Below are 19,364 nucleotides of genomic sequence, written 5' to 3'. Positions count from 1 at the left end.
GAGAAAAGCGAGTTTTAATGTTAAAATTGAGCTTTTATTTATAAAATATATTATTAAATCACATGAAATTTGCACGCCAAAAAGAACAATCCTTCTTGTTGTTGCCACTGCGACTTAAGTACGCCAGCACCATGAGTTGGCCCTCTCGGCATTTTTGAGCCGACTACTCGCAGACATTTCGCTCACAGACAGGGCCTTGAAACGCTTGCCAAACTTCCGCTCCATCTGGTAGAGCCTTGTGCCAACTGCAAGCTAGGAAGAAGTTCGACAGGACTGCTAAATTCAAACTAAGTCCAGTGTCATGCCATTTTGCAGCCATGTTTGTGCGACATATCGTCGTACATAATGGCCATGTCGTCCCTGCTAATTTCTCTCACTGCGAGCTTTTTCGACCTCTCAAGATTGGTGCTGACGTCATTTATTGCCGCATCACGAACTTTCCTGCTAACGGGTGTGAATGACTTTGATGCATCGGCTTTTGCAAGCCAACAACTGCCGCAAGTCGGACCAGCTGCTCGTAGCTTATTCCTACAGAGCGCGCCGCACAACGGCTTTCACTTGTGAGCAATGCATTTTTTCATTCATAACGGAGGTAATTACACGAGAAAAGTATTGTGCAGCTGCGCTGCTCAACAAGGCATGGACTCTGCAAATATGTTTCACAGCACATACAGGCGCGCAGCGTCCAACGGCGGTCCCCGATTCGTACCATGTGATAAGCCAGCCGCGGCGCTCGAAAAACGCGCAGAAGATTTATTCGTTTTATTATTTCTTGCACTGCATCAGCGAGAGAAACTGTTGTTATTTGAAGAGTGAGGCTAGACTCTTCGACTCATGCGATCAACAATGGTTAGTGGCGGCGCATTATCGGCGGCAAGGTGCTCGAAGACTCCACACTTTCAACCTTTTAACAGCCACCTTGTGCTCTTTAGATGTAATTTTAAAGCATTTCCAGTTAAGTCTCGCCCTGTATTATTTCTTTCATAACCGTAGAGGTACTAATCTTATCAAAACAGGCAAAAATGAAAAATCGAAAATTTTGAAAAAAAATCTCGTTTTTCGACCCGCATCTCCCCTTAACCAAGACTGATATGGCCAGAAACAACACTTATTTTTTTCCTGGCAGTTTTTTAGGACTGACAGCGCAAGCAGAAGTAAAGGAGCTGAGAACATTTGCACCACGATAAATCACTGCACTGTTTTATGCAACATTATCATTGTTTTCTCTTTAAATAATAACTTCATAATTTAAAAAAAGTACTCATCAGTCAAGAATGAAATATGTCAGTTAATGCATTGTAGCCCATATGGGCTTGTTGTTACTTCTCCAATAAAACTTCATTTGAGCCTAGTTGGTACGTATTCCTGAGGTAAAAGTAACGACGTAAACTCACAAGACTCCCCGCATCGTTACTCCTTCACCACATGTTTCCATTAAGCACTTGACCTTGCTTTAACTTATCACCACTAGAATTTTAGTGACTAATAAGCACAGCTATTTCGTTTTGCATGCATGCTGTGGGCACTCCTCACTGATTTAAACGCGACAACTAATTTTTCTGTATGACAACTGGTACACACAGTTGCTCGGTATAGCCGAATCACATCACTACGAATCTGGCCATTAAAAATAATGCTTGCTTGCATATAGAAGTTGAGTCGAAATTATGCCATTGTGATGAGACATGGAAGCAGAGGAAGCAAGATTATGTGTATTAATTACGCATTAATTGCATTTAAGGGGAGATGCGAGTTGAAAAACGCAAGTTTTTTTGTTTTCAAAATTAGTTTTTTTTTTTTTCGTTTTTATTTCCTTGTGCAAGTTTAGTTTCTCTGCTTTTGTGACAATAAAACTGAAGATTATAATTAATCTCAAAGTAAGTTAAATCACTTAGTATGCACTAGGTGGCTACTAAAAAACTAAAAAGTGCTCATTGTCTAGAGTACTCTGAAAACTGTCACCCCGCTGCTTGCACTTGCAGTTCGTATGAAGGGTTTACTGAAGCCACATGCTCAAAAGAACCATCGTTGCCAAGCTCTCATGGTGGAAGAAATAATCTAAAAAAACATATCTTTTCTGCATTGACGGGCTTTCACTTACACTATACTAGTACCTTTAAAATGTGTTTTTCTCAAGATTCATTTTTGGGCAACTTCTTGAAATTGGACATCATGATTTCAATACTTCTGATAGTTCGATCTAGATGAAATTTTGGCCACATATTCTTTAACATGTGAAGCGTGCAAGTATATCCTTTAAATCTTGATATCGCCTGTATAATTATTACGAACCTAAAGTAAGCAATCACTATGGTCTGAGGATTTTAAGAATTCTCACATTAAAGTTTTTCTTGACAATAAAAATTGTTTACACACACTTTCTTGATAGTTGTTTGCATTCTGCACTTAATGTGGAGCAATATAAGCCATTAATGGCTCAGGATCAGAAAAGCTTAATGTTATGAAAAGTTTGTCCAAAAGAAACTATACACATCGTCATGGCACAAGACAAAAACTGTGCAACTTACTATAAAACTACTTACATATCTGAAGTTAGCATAAGGGCCTATATATGTGCAGCTAACATTTAATTTCCCTAGGCTACAGATTAATGCAACCTTTTTTTTTTTCCGAATCTCATCTTCCCTTAAGTTTGTGAGGACTATACTACAATGTCATGAATGCTTGACTGGTCTTCTCAACGAAAATAGTCGTATGTGAAGTTGTAAATGCAAGCTGCAATGAAGGGAATGACGATTTTAGTTTGGTGAATAACCATGCCCACAAATGTGTTTAACCTCACAAAGTCTTGCAATAACCTGCGTTTCACCACTTTGATGAGAATATTAATGAGAACTAACAGACAACAATGCCTAATAAAGTACTATAGGGAATGTTATTAGCAGTAATTGTAAAGGTCTCATTCTGGCATACTTGATGTCATCAGGTAGTATGCGAGGGATTACCGCTCAGCTGCCAGGTCGTAGAAAGATCACGTGCTACGTGACGCTAACAGGCAAAAAAAAGAGTGTTTTTTCTTGCCGTCATGGCTACTGGTGGCGCTCACTGACACTCCCCTTTTTAAATGCACATGTATACCTGTTAAAGTGTACAGGGAGACGACCACCACTGTAGCTCAGTTTGCAGGGTATCGGACACGTTATTTTAAGGTTGGCCCTGTCAGCGGCAAGTTATCTTTCCATCCAATCTTCTTTCTTCACATGTATATAATTACTATTAATAACATACCCCTGTTCTTTGGCATGATTGTCTGTTAGTTCTCATTAATAACGGCCTAACAGAGAGAATAAAGCACTTAAAGTCTCATTTACCCCGTTAACCAGTGACGCAAAAGTGGTGGGGCAGCCGACGCCTGGACTTTGCTCTGTACTGCCCTGAAGGCCTGGCCAACTTCCCGCCGCACGTACTGCCACACCTGTTTCATGCCTCCTACTGGGAGTCTATGGATGTGGTAGGCTTGCTGCTGCGGCAACTGCTTCGCGGAGGTTGTGGTGTCGCGGGCGCCCTTGATGGTGGTGGAGGAGACGGGGTTGTTGCCGGCACACTTGATCGAGACCTGGCCCCTTTCGTGCCCGGGCAGCCCCGTGAAAAGTGGCTCCGGAAGCGCACCTCCGTCAAAATCAAGGTACAGTGTATGCCTGTTAAAATTCGCAATCCTAACGAGGTGTACTTTTAAATTAGAGTGTATTATTGTGGCAGATTACCATTCCGCCACAAAAATACACTTTTGCCAAAGGGTTAGTGGCAGATGGTGATCTGCGACTAACCCTCAAGAGTAAGGTATATAACAGCTGCATTTTGCCAATACTTACCTACGGAGCAAAATCCTGGAGGCTTACAAAGAGGGTTCAGCTTAAATTGAGGACGATGCAGTGAGCGGTGGAAAGGAAAATTATAGGTGTAACCTTAAGAAAAAATAGGGCAGAGTGGGTCAGGGAACAAACCGGTGTTAAGGATATCATAGTTGAAATCAAGAAGAAGAAATGAACATGCACCGGCCACGTAGCATGTAAGCAGGATAACCGCTGGTCATTAAGGGTAACTGACAAACTGACTGGATTCCCAGAGAAGGCAAATGCACGAAGGGGAGACAGAAAGTTAGGTGGGTCAGAGATTAAAAAGTTCGCAGGTATGACGTGGCAACGGAGAGCACAAGACCGGGTTGATTGGTGGATCATGGAAAAGGACTTTGCCCTGCAGTGGCCGTAGTCAGGCTGATGACAATGATGATGATGTATCGTTGTGAACATTTCTAGACCAACATGATAGTGTTACTGGGTGCTGTCATGCCAAATACGTAGCTAACTCACAGGATGGCACTCAAGTGGGCTGATATGTTGTTGCCTCGTCTGAACTATTTCTATAGCTATTCTGGTTATCAGATCTTTTTGTCAGTGGAAATATGCAGTAAAAAGCATAGTGTAACTAATTATGATCAGTTTCTCAAACATACGTTATCGAGAGCAAATTTTCTTGAGAAAAGTGTACCCATTTATGCTACATTCATAGCGTTCTTTGATTGTTTAACCCTTTCCTGACCGAAGACAAGCTGAGCTCATCCACATGGTTTGTACCGCTCCTTCTTAAGACAAGCTGGGCTCGTCCACGCAATGAAGCTGCTCTGATTCATTTTGTCGAGTTCTCTTTCACTGGAACAGATGGTGCAGCAAAATATTTCAAAACACGCTCAGAGCATGGATTTCAATATAGAAATGCATGCTTACATTTGCAATGTCTTATTTTTGGCCAGAAAAGCTCGGCAGAAAAATGGCTTAATGGTGATATACTATTCAATTGTTTTCAGGATCAGCCTTCTCTATAGTTGGCATGCTAACAGAGACAGTCATAGTAAAGTGGGCTGATCCTGTATGTAGTATACGTATTGAGGGGTCAGATAGTGGGGATCTCCACAGAACGTCCCGAGTGTTTAAAGCAACTAAATGGAGTAAAAGGAAACAAAGGAAGGCATGGAAGGGAAGACCAGACGACCCCTACTTACGTTTTCTTTTACTGTGTTTGAGTTGAGCTGAACGCCCAGAACGTCATATAAAGATCCCCACCATGTGACCACTTAATATAACACCTCTGAAATCAGCCAAGTCGCCCATACTGCTACTCTTGCGGTCTCTGCGTCTCGTCGTTTTACCTAGTGAGCTATTGCTGTGGTGTGAAACGTTCAAGTTATGGTCACTTGTGTGGCATTTCATTAACCACTTTGTAGAAACTTCGCTTCTCAGATCCCTAGTTATAGTTTGGGTATGCCAGTTTTTGTTTACAGCTGCAACAATCTGCGGTGGATTCCTCCCAGGCTGAAGTTGGTGTGGCATTGAACGCAACTGATACCAGTTCCAAAACGAAAAGCGGTGGATAGTATACTTCTGTCCAATGTAAATGCAAACTTGTGCAATAATAGCTGAGTGTGTGTTTAATATCTGAATGTGCTCAGCAGCCACAACATCACTTTGATAAAACAAGTTTTATTTCCTTCAAGAACCATTAAACTGAGGATGCTCTTGGTTGTTCTAGTCTATTTCTTCTTCTCCGACGACAAAACATTAACCTTGGCCATGCCTTCGCAGAATGTGACGTCCAACCACCGGGCCAACGACGTGATCGTGAAGGAGGGTGAACCACAGGTGCTGACGGCACGTTTCATGTATGGACCTCTGGACATGGTGGCTCTGTCGGGTGAAAAGGTGGACGTGCACTTGATGCGTGACAGTGGCCACTGGACGCTGCTGGGCACTCAGCTGACTGATCGCAATGGACGGCTTTCGTTCAGCATGCCGAAGGACTTGGGACTCGGATATGGGCTCTTCCCCGTCAAGGCCATCGTCAGGTATGCTCCTGTTGGCCCGAATGAATTGGTGGCCTTGGTAGGACAGCAATGCACAAGTGCAATGTTAGGAAACCTGTGCAGCAGCCATGCAGGGCACAATCAATGCCAATCTGCATCTCTCCAGACCATTTCACTTTTAGTGATGGTGTGTGACCTGCAGAGCTGATGTGTGCAAAATCTCCTCTGGCAGTTGTGTAATGGATGCATAAGCGTACAATTTTATTGCGAACTGTGGCCTTCTTGGAATTGTGTTTTCGAGCGGAATTGACACTGCTTCTTCTTTCTAGTGTTCATTGGCTCCTTGAGCAGGTCCCTAATAAGCACACGGCAAAATGTGTTTTGGCACCACATTTCGGTAGCAGCAGATTTTTCCTGATGTGGGCTATTTTCCCTGTCGGCTTTACGTGCTGCCCCGCAGAGTGCTTTTATTCCAGCATCAGTGCGTCTCTGTATAGCTATGGGCTGCCGCCGTAAAAGGTGCGCCGCCACAGCATCGAAGTTTGTTTGTTGTTGAATGGGCTATTATTGTACTTGCCTTTGATTTGTATGCCCTGGTCAAGGAGTGCAAACTACATTTTCTGGCAAAAGGTTGTAACTCGTTAAGTATGTAATCCTGGCAAGGTACTGTTCCTGTGTTGCTTACAGCATGGCTTTCCGATGACATGCCTAATTTTTATCGTTTATACCATTGTGTGGCTGTTGAACATTCTAAAAGGCTTTCGTTTTTTCAAAACTGCAGTGCTTAATTAAAAATTATAGGTAAGGGTGGCTGAATTGTAGTTATATTTACATTGCAGAGGTGACCACACATCCATCGACTTCTTCCTTGCTATTGTGCCTCCAAAAACCGAGTGTGTCGTGTTCAGTATTGACGGCTCCTTCACGGCCAGCGTCTCAGTCTCTGGTCGAGATCCCAAAGTTAGAGCTGGAGCTGTAGACGTAGTCAGGTAAGCCGGGTCAATTTGCTAATGATAATAATTAACCTTGTTGAGTGTGTTGTGGAGTTGTCAAAGAATAACCTCAATAATGGACCCCTGATGCATCATGACTCATTTGATGTGAAAAATTCTCCGCTCCTAGTGAAAGCAGAGTTTCTCCGCAAAATAGATGCTTCTTCTGTTCTTTAATCGCCCTTAGTACTACGAGGGAAGGAAAAGGTGGACATAACAGAGAAGAAAACCCAACAAGGTGCTTATGTGAAACCGCAGATGCTGCCTATGGAGTAGTTGGCTTTCACAGAACTTTTTTGGGTACCTCTAGATGTCGTGCACCCTTATTTCATCATTTTGATGTATTCGAGTTTCACCTGCAAAAACTGCTTGCATTGCTCAGAGCATGCCGCACTGCAATGCCTGGGAAGCTTCGTGATTGCTTCGTATTGCTCTGTTAAGGATGCAAGTTGTAGAAAGATTGCAGCATATCCACAAATTGAATGATGATGAGTGGGGCAAAGCATCTGTGTGTCCGTTCGTCCGTCCGTCTCTGGATGTGCTGGGCTGGCTACGTCGGACGGATGGAGTGCCCTGCCCCATAAGGAGCTTTGCTCCTAAACAATCACTGTTTCACCACCAGGGGAAAGCGATGATTGATTTCTATGTGAGGTTTAACATCCCAAAACCACCATATGATAATGAGAGATGCCGTAGTGGAGGGCTTCGGAAATTTTTACCACCTGGAGGTTCTTTATCGCGCACCCAAATCTGGGCACACGGGCCTACAACATTTCCGCTCCATCGGAAATGCAGCCGCCGCAGCCGCAATTTGATCCCGCGACCTGCGGGTCAGCAGCCGAGTACCTTAGCTACTAGACCACCGCGCTGGGGGGAAGCAATGAATGCAATAGCGACAAATTGTATTGTTATACATGGCAAGGTTGGCAGCACTGCTATAAAAGGGGCTGGTTGGTTCATGTTGGCTTGGCAGTGTGCTTAGGGTAGGGAGACGCTATGAAGGACAGAATAAAAAAGTACACAGGACACAGTGTTTATGCGTGAATAATAAAAATCAGTCAAAGTTTGCACTCGTTCTATTAACACTGTGTCCTGTGTACTTTGTTATCTGTCCTTTGTACCGTCTCACTATTGTAGGTGCATCCAGTCTTGTGTAATTATACGAAATACTCATATAAGAGAATACGGCTGCTCTAGGGATAAAAGCTGTTTTAGCACGGTCTCTTCACATTGAGAATGCAGCACGTAGGAGTGTATATGAGCTGCCTCCTGATGCCTGGCGAGATAGCGCGCCACCACCAACCGCGACCACGCCTTTGTAATCAAAGTTCACAGTAGCTACGTGAGCGAAACATCCCTACCACACCCTCCGCTGCGCTTTTTTGCTACTCCTTCAAGACGGGTGGGGAATTTCCTCTCTTGAGGAGCAATCAACGACAAGCTTCGCAAGGGGGGAAGATCTCATTCATGTACATGCGCCCTATGTACTACAGATATCGGTTAGCTCGTTTCATCTCTGCTCCAGCCACGTTTGTCACCCATGCTTGCACACTTTTACCCGCAGGTAGAAGATACGATGTGTAGGGGTCAAATGCTATAGATTCAAACTCCATGCGGAACACGACAATGACCTGCCGAGAGCGTTCTTATAATTGCTATCGCAATAAAAGCTTAGATTCGGGAGCTTACGCGAGCACCAGCGATATAACACTGGTGCTTAAATGGGCACAAGTCCCAATAAAGTAGGGACCTACTGGGCGAAAGTTAGCCCAATAAAGAGTTTTCATTTGTACCAACTTTGACTTTGCCTTCTCTTGTACATTGTTGCGCTCTGTGCACCTTTTTGCAGGCACTGGCAAGAGCTGGGCTACCTGATCATTTACATCACGGGGCGGCCCGACATGCAACAGCAGCGAGTGGTCTCCTGGCTTGCCCAGCACAACTTTCCCCATGGCCTTGTCTCTTTCGCCGAGGGACTCTCCACTGAACCTCTCAGGCACAAGCTCAGCTACCTTCGACACCTGCAGACACACGTTAGTTGATGCTGCCATTGCTGCTCACGCCCTTCAATAGATGTCTGTGACCACTTGTTCCGAGAGAATAGGGGCCTGTGATACCGGAAATGAAGTACCACCAGTTAAATATGTGGTCGCCTGCACTCAAATATGTGGTCGCCTGCACTTAAGAGAATGTCCACAGTGCTTGCTAGATTTATTTATCGAATAAATTATTAATTAATATATGATGAAATTAGTGGACAATGAAGACAACAAAAGTCCAAGCATAATTTATTAAGTAAGTGTGGTGTAAAAATATATAGCAACAAAAATGAAAGCGGATTAATAGACAATGTACCTCAGGTGCAAGCCAAAACGACATCTTCTGCTTACAGACATGAGTGGCGTTGGCCAACTTCCTCAGGGCTGACCTTGTCATCATCATCATCATCAGCCTGACTACGTCCACTGCAGAACAAAGGCCTGTCCCATGTTCCGCCAGTTAACCCGGTCCTGTGCTTCCTGCTGCCAATTTATACCCGCAAACTTCTTAATCTCATCTGCTTACCTAACCTACTGTCTCCCCCTAACCCGCTTCCCTTCTCTGGGAATCCAGTTAGTTACCCTTAATGACCAGCGGTTATCCTGTCTACGCGCTACATGCCCGGCCCATGTCCATTTCTTCTTCTTTATTTCAACTATGATATCCTTAACCCCCGTTTGTCCCCTAATCCACTCTGCTCTCTTCTTGGCAAGATACAGCTGTTATATACCTTCCTCTTGAGGGATAGTGGCAATCTACCTGTCATAATTTGAGAGTACTTGCCGAATGTGCTCCACCCCATTCTTATTCTTCTAGTTACTTCAATCTCGTGGTTTGGATCTGCGGTTATTACCTGCCCTAAGTAGACATAGTCTTTTACAACTTCAAGTGCACTACTACCTATCTCGAAGCGCTGCTCCTTTCCGAAGTTGTTGTACATTACTTTCGTTTTCTGCAGATTAATTTTCAGACCCACCTTTCTGCTCTCCTTGTCTAACTCTGTAATCATGAGTTGCATTTCGTCCCCTGAGTTACTCAGCAATGCAATGTCATCGGCGAAGCGCAGGTTACTAAGGTATTCTCCATTAACTCTTATCCCTAACTGTTCCCATTCTAGGCTTCTGAAAACCTCCTGTAAGCACGCGGTAAATAGCATTGGGGAGATTGTGTCCCCCTGCCTTACACGCTTCTTGATTGGTATTCTGTTGCTTTCTTTATGAAGCACTATGGTAGCAGTTGATCCCCTGTAGATTTCTTCCAGAATGTTTATATATACTTCATCTACGCCCTGATTCCGCAGTGTCTGCATGACGGCTGATATTTCTACTGAATCAAATGCCTTCTCATAATCTATGGAGGCTATGTATAGTGGCTGGTTATGCTCTGAGCATTTCTCTATTACCTGATTGATAGTATGAATGTGGTCAATTGTTGAGTAGCCTGTTCGAAATCCTGTTTGTTCCTTTGGTTGATTGAATTCTAATGTTTTCTTTACTCTGTTAGCAATTACCTGTGTAAATAGCTTGTACACTACAGAAAGCAAGCTGATCGGCCTGTAATTCTTCAAGTCTTTGTCATCTTCTTTCTTATGTCTTAAGATGATGTTTGCGTTCTTCCAAGACTCTGGTACTCTTCCCGTCAGGAGACACCTCGTAAACAGGGTAGCTAGTTTTTCTAACACAATCTGTCCTCCATCTTTCAGCAGATCTGATGTTACCTGATCCTCACCAGCAGCTTTTCCTATTTGCATGCTCTCTAAAGCTTTTCTGACTTCTTCTATCATTACTGGTGGGGTGTCATCTAAGTTACTGCTAGTTCTTATAGCAGTTCTTATAGTATTAAGGTCGTGGTTGTCTCGGCTTCTGTACAGATCTCTGTAAAACTCCTCCGCTATTTTAACTATCCTATCCATATTGGTGTTTATTTTGCCTTCTTTTTCCCTTAGTGCATACATCCGACTTTTGCCCATCCCAAGTTTCCTCTTCACTGCTTTGACGCCTCCTCCGTTTTTCAGAGCGTGTTCAGTTCTCTCCATGTTATACCTTCTTACATCGCATACCTTACGTCTATTAATCAACTTCAAAAGCTCTGCTAGTTCTATTTTGTCTGTTGTACTTGACACTTTCATGATTTGACGCTTCTTAATTAGGTTCTTCGTTTCCTGGGAAAGCTTGCCAGTGTTCTGTCTAACTACCCTGCCTCCAACTTCCACTGCACACTCCGTAATGATACTCGTCAGATTATCATTCATTGTATCTACGCTAAGGTTGGTTTTCTCACTAAGAGCCGAGTACCTGTTCTGCAGCGACACTCTGAATTCCTGTACTTTCCCTCTCAGTGCTAGCTCATTGATTCGCTTCTTGCGTATCAGTTTCTGTCATTCCTTCTTCAAGTCTAGGCGAATTCGTGACCGTACCATTCTATGGTCACTGCATCGTACCTTGCCAACCACTTCCACATCCTGCACGATGCCTGGGTGTGCACTCATTATAAAGTCTATTTCGTTCTTATTTTCGCCATTAGGGCTCCTCCATGTCCACTTGCGGTTTCCTCGTTTTCGGTAGAAGGTATTCAAAATCTGTAAATTATTGCGTTCTGCGAATTCTACTAGTAGCTCTCCTCTGGCGTTTCTAGTGCCGATGCCATAATCTCCTACTGCCTGGTCTCCAGCCTGCTTCTTCTTTACTTTTGCATTAAAGCCGCCCATCACTATAGTATACAGTGTTTTTACCTTACTCATTGCCGATTCCACGTCTTCATAGAAGCTTTCAACTGAAGCGTCATCATGGCTTGTACCTGTGTTTAAATACTCCAGAAAGGGGATGAATGCATGGGTACTATGGCAGCTTAATTGGCAAGGTACCCACAAGCATTATTAATAACTACGGTCAAACCTGGTCGTATGGAATCTGGATCACAAAAGATTTCTATATATAAGTTGTGTGATAAATACAATATTTCGTGTGTCAAAAATACATTTAAAGGATTTTACAACTGTTTGATATACACTTAAACCTCGATGTAACGAACCCAGATATAAGGAAACACCAGTTATAATAAAGAAATTGAAAGATAGTCTTGCAATAGATTTAGTGTTAGGAATAAACCTCTATAAAGAATTTTTGGGTATGACAAACTTATTTTGTGTAAGATGCAACTCTTTTATAATGAGCTTTGAGTGCACGCAATAATTTGTTATATGTGGGTTCAGCTGTGTTCTTCTAGGATAGCTATCTCAAACATTGTTTTCTGGCTGGATGTACTTTTGACTTCTTGCTAATAGTCGAGAAAGATTCTGACCCGCCCCCACTTTTTTTCTTTTTATCACATCAGGCAGAGATTGTCTACCACGCCGCTTATGGTTCTGCCAAGGACATTGCAGTGTACACTGCACTTGGCCTGACAAAAGAGCAGATCTTCATTGTTGGAAAAGTTTCCAAGAAACAACATTCCCTAGCCACGGTAAGGGTCCGTCTGCTTCTCTGTGGAAAGGAAAGCAAAAGTGGAATAAATCGCTTGAGTTGTAGTCTAGAATAGCTTTATCGTGAGATTTGTAAACACAATTTGATGTAAAGAGCACAGATAACAACACAGGTAGTAAATTCCAACTAATTTATTCAAGGCACAGTTGTGTAAATATATGTTCAAAACAGGTAACAGGCAGAGGGTGCAACATCATGGAACTAAAAGACACTGACTATGGTAACTTCGGCATGCTATGTCATTCCAGTGTTGTTTTCTGTGTACGTTGCCCCTTTGTGTACCACATTCATATACTTGTGCCCTGAATAGCTCAGTTGGAAGTAACCACTTATGGTGTCACTTATGTTACTTGTTGTATTGTTCTGGAAAGTATTTAGCAAGCATGAGCTAGACCAAAAAGAATCTTGGCATTGTTTCTGCTGCTCTAATGATTCACTGGAATGGTAAACTTGGCGCCAGAAACACGACAACACAGGAACACAAGGAACACCCAGACGGGTCTGTCTAAGTGTTCTTCATGTTTCTGTGCCGTCGTGTATTTTAGCACCAGGTTCACTATTCATACTGAGCATGCACTGACCAAACCAACAGCGAGTACTATTCTAGCTCTAATTTTCTTTGCATTGCAGGTGCTCTACGAAGGGTACGCACTTCACTTAACGGATTTGAAGAGTCCTGGCCTGCCTCTTTGTCGGCCGGCCCAGGGCAATGCCCGCATGGTTCTGTCACGCGGATGCTTTGGGCTGCCTGGCCAAGGTCTCTCTGGTGCAGCCGGTGCTCTGCGGCGACGGCGCTCGGCCAAGCGAACAACCTCTTACCCACTGTCAGCCTCGCCGGCATCCCCTGGCCCTTCCTCCACTTCCGGTGGGGGCATCAAGACTGGCTCTGGCAGCAGTAAAGTGTGAGCGCCTTTCGTCACCGCGATACACAGCCCACGACATCTTCCTCGTCACTTCATCTCCGCAGGTCTGAGTGAGACCTCACTTCTCGTGCACCCGAAGAGTTGTGAATCCTCTTGAGCTAGGAAGGACGGCACCCCCGTGCACAAGACCGTCACCCAACACGTCACATCACCGCACCGCCATGGTTGTTTTGCCTTTCCACATGAGCGACATCTGTAGGGTTCACCTTAGCCTTTTCGAGAGAACCTTCCCCTTTTTCAGAAGAAAAATGAGTTTGCTTCTATACTTACTGCAAAGTATCACCCTGTGGAGTGGCTTCTGCGCTGTTACTTGCTCCGAGTCTTGGAAGTATCTCTTGCGAGACTTGGCTGTGTAGTGGGACATTCGTCGGAAAGATTTATGTGTCAGTTTTCAGTGTGATAAAAGCTTGCTTTTGAAGTCATCGACAGATCAGGCAGCTTTAGCTAGCAGGAACGGTATAGTTTGAGCTTCAGCTTCTACAAGCTTTACGGGTAGCTGAGATGTACAGCGAAAAAGACGCTTTGCAAGGGAAATGAGCCCGAGTTTAACGTTGCATTGTCGACTGTGCTGTGACACCAGTAGAGGACTTTACGGGCATGGAAAGCCAAGCATGGATGTATAGCACAGAGTTACTCGTGGCAGCTGCAACGTCAATGACAAGTGTTGCTATACTCGGCCATCATGCTTTGTTCACCATGTGACAGTTCCTCATTGAGAAGATAAAGGGTTTCGGTGTGGTGTGACACCATTTTTCTGCTAACTCTCATCAAGATTTTCAAGTTGGGAACTTTGCATAAACGAAGGTGGCGTGAGACGGAATGCTTACAAATAGCGGCAGTTTACTTGTCAGTGGAACCGTGCACCACTTGTTTTTTTGTGGCTTTCTCAAAAGGCTCGATTCATCTTGACAAGAGTGAGCTTTGTCATCATTCCTGCTTCACCACGTGTCAGCGACGCTTCGCTGGCACCAAGATGCAGGGAGGAGCACATCGCTCCTCGCCGTGTGAAACTGGACAACGGAAGAGAACCCCACCATCTTCAGCGTAGGTTGTGAGATGAGCATCGTTTGATGGCCGAATGTCACAAACAAGAACGCTCCACGAGTGCTCTACGTGTGATGCCTAGTACGAAGCTGTGTCGTTACCTGCGTCGGTGTAGTTGGCAGGGATTGTTTCTTTTTTTGCAGGAAGGTGCTCAGGTCGCACTGTGTTTCTCATCCCCCCTGCCTTTCCGTGTGTGGCCTACTTTTAGTGCAAAACATAGTTGATACGTGAGTATGGTTGTTGACCTTTCGAGAATGTTTTTATTTCTTACCGCGGGAGGTGTGCGTGTCCAGTGTAGCACGTTAAGTTGAACCTTGCTAAGCAGCCGAGGTGTTGCGTGTGGAGGATTGTAGAGAGTGTAGTGTACTGAAGGTGTGGTACGTATCGGTAGCATTTTGAAAAGGATTTCCCAGCTTCCAGCTCTCTTGAAGACATATTTTCTGTTGTTTGTTGTTACAAAGGTTGCCGAAATTTTAGTAATTTAGTTACTTACAGTGTTAGGTTGCTGTAGGTTTTCCCATTCCATCATGCTAGTCAGTAATGGCTGAAGAGATGAAGTGATTAGCATGGGTATGGAAATACATGCGAGAATGTTGGCAGAATAGCTTAGCTCTACGCACCTATCAATGCTGTGCAGTGATTGCAAGTGCTAATGGGCAAGATGGATAGCCTAGATAGACTTGTCTACTCACTTGAAATGTCCACAGCTAACTCTAATGCTTGTACGATCAACTTAGACTGGACCACTGTCAGAGGATTTGGGGAAAAAATGAAACAGTTACTATCTTCAAAGGCTTTCTATATTTATACCCTCATGCTCAAACGCTGTTTATTAAGGTGCAGTGCTGCACAATGCCAAATGCCAAGTGTTAGAAAGGCACATTTTTTTTGCAGGTTGATCTAATGTTGCTTATTTTGCACGTTCAACACCACGAGTTGCTTAGGTGACATGACCTTCATATACTCTAACCCTAAGAAATATGTCTAGTCGCTGCTTCTTATGAGTAAGAAGCTGTTATCACTGCTAACTTTTCATCAACTTCTCGTTACTGCATCTTTAACTTCAGATTCAGCACTTATTGTTACAACCATACACATGCATTCTTCTTGTTTTTAATGTATATGATACAAAGCATTCATGTTTGCATTGCCATATGTGCATCAGTATAGTGTAGATGTAACACCGATATGATGGGCATTTAAATATGGCAATTTGTGGGGGCCTGCGGCAAAGGGTGTTTTCGTGTGTGGTATCACCCACATCAATAAGCACTCGTGAGGTTTGTTGTGTGCACATTATTCACAATTCTCATTTTGTGTCACACTTGAGCTTCAAGGCAAGCTATGCAGCATTGTTCAAAGCTTCACAGCAGCACACTAGTTGTTGCCATGAAGCCCCAGTCCCTTTCTGAAGGTAGCAACATCAAGGGCATCGATTTTTTCTGGTGACTCAGGGTACAAAACAGTTTCGATTTTTTTTTTCATGACTGTGGTGCGCGACCAGTGTCGGGACCCTTTTTTTTTAAACACAGATTATGGGTTATGTACTAGGCTGGGAGAAAACACGGCATTTATGTTTGTCCTAAATATAGCCGAATCGTTTCAGCTCTCAAGCTTGGTACTCGAAGCCAGGTTTCTCAAAAGACGAGTTGGAATAACCATTTGTTTAGGCCAATTGTGTTTTAAATTTTTGTGTATAAGTATTACCGTGGTCCCAAAAGTATGACTAAGCCAGCACCATACTATGGCATGTTTTTGAGGGTTGCCGGCCAGTGGTTCTCAGCCATGGATGTGTTAGGACCCCTTGTGGACTGGTGGTAGTGATGGGGGACACCTTGCAGCAAAGGGGAGGGAGGGGGGTCGTGGTAAGTAGGTAAATTAATACAACGCAGCGTGAAACAGGGGTCTTTTGTTGCTTTCGAAAACATCATTAAACTTGCCACATCGCTTCATTTTGGACAGTTCATCAATACGTGGCATAGTCATGCTTAAAAAAAAGTGAGAGTTTCGGGGATCATAGAAATAGCTTCGCGCACCCTAGGTGGTCCGCGGACCCCCATTTGAGAACCACTGCCGTAAGCAAATAAAGTGATTCATTGAGCATTAATATCAATCAAAGCCAATATCTCTTTGCTCATGAAGGCAGACACATCCCAAATAAATTTATGGTTCAATTGCACTTATTTCTTCGAGGTTGGACTGGTTTATATGCGACCTGGTTATTAACTTCCTTAACTTGGCTTTCAATTTGAAAAGTCGAAAGCTTTTAATAGACTCCAGCCCAGAACATGAGAGATCTGCAGCAGTTTTTCATGAGCGTGGAAATTAAACCTTGTTTGAAGTACCATATCTCTTCCCATATAACCCGCCCACGCATATAACCCACACTCCCAACTAAACTTCGAGGGAAAAAATTTAAAAATGTCCCTGCACACTATTGTAAAGAGCTTACAGCTACCTTCTTTGCCAGCTGTGCAGCATTGACATGAAGCCACATTGCTTGCCAAAATATGTGTATAAGATCACCTCAACTTCTACTCTGATTTTCCTGTACTTCATAGCAAGTCATGCACAAAAAAAGGCAGTATAGTTTCTCTGGGTTTGTATTATTCCTGTACAGTGCTGTGTGCATTTGCATTATAAACTTTGGAAATGTTTTATTTCTTTAATTTACAAGGGCTAAACATCTTTATGAACTCATACATATTGGAAGACAGTCTATAGTCTAATTTAATGGAAAGTTGGGCGAGTTGGTTTGAGGACATTCTTGGTAGCATTTCGGCACGTACACAATGGACGGGAGAACGGAAGGCTAGGAGGCACGCGCTTGTTTGTTTCCTACCCTTCCGTTCTCCCGTCCACTGTGTGCACGCCGAAATGTTACCAAGAAAGTCTATAGTCAATAACCAAGCTACTGTGCTTGTTTATTAGCACTGTCATTACATAATGGCACCACATTCATTGTTGCAACAAATGCGAGCCTGTGTTGAGTATTTGTGTACCTGTTCTGGCAGTAGTATATGTCTTCAGAGCATAATTGGATCTGAGTATCCTTTAATGCAATACACAGTTTTTTTATTTTTAAACACACTTTACACAGCTAATAGGTGAAGGAAAATTCGGGCTGTCTTGAAGTGGTGAATGAGGGGAAGCGTGTTTGTTTTCAACAAAGCCAAAGGGCAGCCCTTCTTTGCACCGTAACAAGAGTGCTTTCATCTTTGTTGGCGTGTTATGTTTCTTTCTTTGTTGCATTCCTTGAGTTTTATTTTTTTAATTTTATGTTCTGTCTTTAAATTCAGAGCGATGAAGTCAACATAGGACTAGTCTTTCACGTCTCACTTTTTTTTTATCACGGTTGTATATACAACCCATGGGTGTTTGTTCCTTTCCCGATAGGGGTGTATATTTGTTTTTGTTTTCTGTTATCTTGTTTTCGCAAAGCCGTGTATTCTTGCATAAGTGAACCCTTACATGCAAGTATTAATAGCAACCTTACTGCCATGACTTTTTAGCCATGCCTTGTGCCACATGTCCAATCAAGAGACCACCAAATGTATAGTCCTTCAAGTTTTTTTTATATTTTTTAAATTGTTATCTTTGAGGTCAACCTTGTCCAAACATTTTAGATTAGTTTATTTTAAACTTGATTACAAAAGGTCCGAGGGCATCTTGAGAAGACTCACGTACAAGCATAATATTTGCAAAACTTGAGACACGTTATGATGCTCTAATTTTTTTTCTTGCTTTTTTGATATGTTGCACGCAGTCATGAAAAGTAATGCAAACAATGTAATATTTTCTTATATTGAGCAATGCCTTCATGGAAAATGCTCGAAGCTGTGAATTCATCATTTTGATTTAATGTGCGAGTCACTCCTTTTTTGTTTTCATCTTTTTTGTTCACTTGCCATATGTCATGGTAAGTGTATTTGTGTGCACTGTGTACATTGACTCCTTTACACTTTTTCATAATATTTTTTGTTTGTTTTTGCTGGTTCAGATATCCGCAATCAACTTTTAAGATGTGTCTTAATAATTAGTTTAATTTAAAGACACATTTGAGGGACATCTATCTTCTTCCTTAATCATGATTTCCACATTTTCTTATTTATAAGCATCTCACCCATCTTCGGCAAGGAAAGACTGGGAGCAACTGGGGTCATTTGGAGGCCGACGTCGTCAGGATGTACTGAGCATAATATACAATCTCAAGGGAACAGAAAAACCATTTCGTTAACAGCGTTCCAAGTGTGGTAGGACCAGTAGTTAGTGCGATTGCGTAAAAGTACAGTGCAGTGGTTTATGGATAGGCTTATCCAAAGTGAATGAAAAAGAAGTGACAGGGCTGGCATCTTATAAAAAGAACGCATGGGCTATGAGAACCCAGCTGCGTAGAAAGGTTGACTACTATGCTGGGTACTAGTAGGTGTTCAACATTAGAAATGAGGATTCTTGAAGAACAAAGGCACTGACGATACTGAAGATCTTTGTTTTTGTATACCCATGTTTTTTTTTCTGTTGGTCTAGGCTGCAAGCATCCAATTCATGTATTGTATGAAGAAGATATTGCCGTCCAATACAATCAAATATAACTTCACCATGATTCATGGGTGTCTACTCAATATGGAAAACTCAAGAGAATATATTCATGTGAGGACTAATTAACACTAATTCTTGGAGGGTAGCAAGTAATTGGAATACACATAATGTTCAGTGCTCCATTTTTTTTTTTTTTCGTCTGAGAAATTGAGGTTCCAACAAATGCCCCGAACTTTCACCTTCAACGTAGATGCCAGTGTCAACTGGGATTAAAAAACATTCAGTGGCATCGAGCATATAGTCACACCTTAGTATGAGCCTTTCACCTCAGTATGAGACATCCATAAGCCACCATATCTAATTGCAACAAACAGATGGTGGAGGTGCCTCTATGAATATTCGTGAAAGCATTATACTGAATCGTAAATAATACCACCCCTGATTTACTCGCACTGCATCACACATCAGGATATAAGGGCTCTTAATTATTAAGAAATCTCCGATAATGAAAAATTCTTAAATACGA

General features: G+C 42.9%; 1 protein-coding gene across 2 annotated transcripts in view; it reads left to right on the top strand.

The window, feature by feature from the left end:
- Positions 1 to 13,441, top strand: part of rdgB (retinal degeneration B) — a 63,626-nt gene extending 50,185 nt beyond the window's left edge. For both annotated transcript variants that reach the window (XM_075889052.1, XM_075889051.1), the window contains 7 exons: positions 3,345 to 3,646; positions 5,601 to 5,860; positions 6,658 to 6,807; positions 8,660 to 8,843; positions 12,184 to 12,312; positions 12,963 to 13,234; positions 13,300 to 13,441. In XM_075889052.1, the coding sequence (XP_075745167.1) occupies positions 3,345 to 3,646; positions 5,601 to 5,860; positions 6,658 to 6,807; positions 8,660 to 8,843; positions 12,184 to 12,312; positions 12,963 to 13,234; positions 13,300 to 13,309 (1,307 nt within the window). In that variant the 3' untranslated portion in view covers positions 13,310 to 13,441. The remainder of the gene's footprint in view (positions 1 to 3,344; positions 3,647 to 5,600; positions 5,861 to 6,657; positions 6,808 to 8,659; positions 8,844 to 12,183; positions 12,313 to 12,962; positions 13,235 to 13,299) is intronic.
- The last annotated feature ends 5,923 nt before the right edge of the window (positions 13,442 to 19,364 follow it).

The sequence above is a fragment of the Rhipicephalus microplus genome, chromosome 3, assembly GCF_043290135.1.
Source record: "Rhipicephalus microplus isolate Deutch F79 chromosome 3, USDA_Rmic, whole genome shotgun sequence".
Classification (NCBI taxonomy): Eukaryota; Metazoa; Arthropoda; class Arachnida; order Ixodida; family Ixodidae; genus Rhipicephalus; species Rhipicephalus microplus.
The sequence above is the reverse complement of the archived record's forward strand: the minus strand, read 5'-3'. Positions and strand labels throughout refer to the sequence as shown.